The sequence below is a fragment of the Haliotis rubra genome, unplaced genomic scaffold (genome assembly GCF_003918875.1).
Source record: "Haliotis rubra isolate DU_JTF1 unplaced genomic scaffold, ASM391887v1 Scf161, whole genome shotgun sequence".
NCBI classification, from domain to species: Eukaryota; Metazoa; Mollusca; class Gastropoda; order Lepetellida; family Haliotidae; genus Haliotis; species Haliotis rubra.
This window is the reverse complement of record NW_025765570.1, coordinates 1006598-1009632: the sequence shown is the minus strand read 5'-3', so window position 1 is coordinate 1009632 and position 3035 is coordinate 1006598. Positions and strand designations below refer to the sequence as shown.

Below are 3035 nucleotides of genomic sequence, written 5' to 3'. Positions count from 1 at the left end.
TGTGTGTGTGGGAAGTTACTATGGGAATCACTGACAATATACGGCATGGTAATGGCAATAACGTGGCATGCATAGAAGGTACATTACAATGGTGACAGTTAATAAAGGAATTTGCATATTTATTTCAAATGATCACATATGAAATGCTCGAACTTGATGATTTACCGTTACACTTATACAGTATACCGACATATTACAGGAATGTTCATCTGTCCTGCCGAAGTAGAAAGTGATGGTACATCTGACACACACCTACATGTTAGTAGAGTATATGCATTCTGTTCACCTGTATGACACCCACCTACATAGGTTGTGTCATTGCATTAACGCATTCTTGTCACCTGTAAAACACATACCTGCCTAGGTAGAGAGCACGCATACAAACATGACTGGATTTCACCCGTCTATTGTCTAATGCTGTCTAAATATAGTCTAATGTTGAACTGCAACAGCCATATATTGAATCACGAAACAGTCAAAAGTGGACAAAACTGCACTATAAGCATTGAACTTAAAGCTGCTCCCAGTGAGCCCGGGTGAGTACTGCTGGCTAGTTGTACCCCTGCCAAGCATAGGACGACACAACCCCCATCCCTATGTAGATGGACTTCTGTAGGCGGCGGTCTGAGTCGGGGGTCTTGTCCGTCTTGGACACTCGCTTGATCTGCGGAGACAAACAGTGAGTGAGTGAGTGAGTGAGTGAGTGAGTGAGTGAGCCACCCACCACTGGTGAAGATAAGACAAAGTTTTACAGATTTAAAGATTCGACGTTTGATGAGTCCATGATCCATAGATGTAATGTATTCTACAGCGGATGTGACAAAGTAGTACGTAAAGCAAGTGTTTATGTGAAACTACCAACGTTCCTGTCACTTTTTGCCCAATCGGTATACTATTCGCATTTAATTTGCATGGTCAGAAACGAAAGTTGATATTCTACGTCTCTGTGTATAGTTACAGTCGGAGGTAGATTCTCTCACAACGTACGTATAGATCTTAGGAAAATGTGAGTCTGTAAAATCACACTGCATCCAGCTGGTTAAAGCCAGGTACACACAGAGCTGGGCACGACGGGGGACTTAATCCAAACAGAAACTTGTTTTCATGCTGGGGACTCGAGGTGTCCAAAGGAAGTTAATGCAGTAGAATATTAATTCAACAGGACACAGTAGAAGAATAAGTAAGAAAAATATTTGCCGTCTGAACAATATTCCTTTATAACGCCCCATACCCACACTTACCATTTCTTCAACCTCTGCTTGAGACATCTTTTTATTGAAGCGTTCATAGGCTCTGTCGTCGGAACTTGGCACGGTGTTCAGGCGGTTTACAGTCTGAGCTATCTCGTACTTTGTCAGCTTCTGGTAGCCAAGACCAAATTCTGGCTTAAGGATAGTGCCCCATTTCTGTTTGGAGCTCTTGGGTCGAACCGAGGAGCGCAGAGAACTCATCTTGCATAGGTGTGTAAGAGTTGTCTCCCCTCAACTGTAATATTAATAACACATTTGTTTAACGCGTTCGGTTAGATTAAGAAATACTTAATTCATCTGTTTGATTTGTAACATTTGTTTCATCACACGCATAACATAGGATGAGTTTAGTCACACACCATTCTTCTTCATGGAAATGAGATGAAGGGTCATCCAATTAAATGAAATACGACACAGAATATTCTAGAGAACAGTGAGTGGGTGAGTTTAGTTTTACGCCCTACTCAGCAACATTCCAGCTATATGTCAGCCGTCTGTAAATAGTCGTGTCTGGACCAGACAATCCAGTTATCAACAGCATGAGCATCGATCTACGCAATTGAGATACGATGACATGCGTCAAACAAGTCAGCGAGCCTCTTACGACAAGCATTGGTTACTGAAGATTAATTCTAATCCGGATCTTCACGGGTCCTCGAGAACAGTACGTAAACACAACACTGAAAACATTCTTCCACACACATATATGCCGTTAATCTGTTTTCTACCCTAAAAGTACTTTAAAACGCCCGTTGGTATCACAGGTAGGAACACACATCCACTCTATGCTGGTCGCAGGAGGCAGCTTAATGTACAGAACGTTAACTTCGGGACTTCACATAAATAACAGAGTATTTGGCCCAGTCATACAGCTCACATATTGCTAAGGTTGGCGCTAAACAAGAAACTAATATTGTTGATGGTTAATCACATACGTTCAGTGTGAATGTGTTCAGTATACTTACTACTTACACACATGAAAGATATCACATATGTATTCAACTCGAGTGCTATACCACACAGTGTAAGAACTACTTGCAATCTGTCTTTGTGACAGCTCTGTTCAGTACATATATACACAGAACATTTAATGTACACTCATCCCGTCTCGTGACCTGACAAAGTTGACCTTGAATCCATTACTTTGTCTGAACCAATTTTGTCATATATTCGTCATTATTTTCGGATCTAGATTTCTCCGAAAGTTTATGTAAATAAAACCATCTATTGTCTCTGTAGTCTGAACAAGATTATGCGAGACACGGAGAACAACACAAGATATAGTCCGAGTCTCACATGACAGTACTTATAGCATCGCGGACCGACGCTACGCCCACTGTATTTTGATGAAAAACTGTCCTAACGTGACTGACGTAACTCATTCATAAAGTAGTTTACGTCAGAACACATCAGTATAAGTCAGAGTGAGTGGGAATGTCTTTTCTCCACTTTCAGCAACATTAACACATATGTACACATATGGGGAATCCTAGTACGGAGTGTATCTACTCATGAGCATTACAGTTACTCGAATCAAACGTGTGCGAATATTCGGAACACGACTTAACACAAAATGTCAACACACATGTCAATAAACAATGGACATTTCACAAACCTGACGGATGGCAATTTTATCAAAGATCCAGCTTTTTAAATTAACGTAATCATCTAAACTCACCAGTTTAGCGAAGAGGTGTACAGTCGGTGGTCACGACATCGCCGTCTCTTGCTACGTAGAAGTACAACGTCTCAACTCCCTTTGTCGTTTCAGGGACAACCCCCAAA

At 41.3% G+C, this 3035-nt stretch overlaps 1 protein-coding gene across 1 annotated transcript; it reads right to left on the bottom strand.

Annotated features, from left to right (window-relative positions):
- Positions 1-538: 538 nt before the first annotated feature.
- Positions 539-3035, bottom strand: LOC124271527. The gene is made up of 3 exons (XM_046706671.1): positions 2929-3035; positions 1242-1485; positions 539-664 (listed from the first exon to the last, which is right to left on the bottom strand). The coding sequence occupies exons 2-3, from the start codon at positions 1449-1451 to the stop codon at positions 551-553; spliced, it is 324 nt and encodes a 107-aa protein (XP_046562627.1). The 5' UTR covers positions 1452-1485; positions 2929-3035; the 3' UTR covers positions 539-550.

Bases quoted from the DNA above. Each gene is read 5' to 3' on its own strand.
- LOC124271527 (XM_046706671.1), bottom strand. From the start codon at position 1,451: ATGAGTTCTCTGCGCTCCTCGGTTCGACCCAAGAGCTCCAAACAGAAA. The intron at 665-1,241 runs GTAAGTGTGGGT...TTGTCTCCGCAG, and splicing joins AAGCAGAGGTTGAAGAAATG to ATCAAGCGAGTGTCCAAGAC.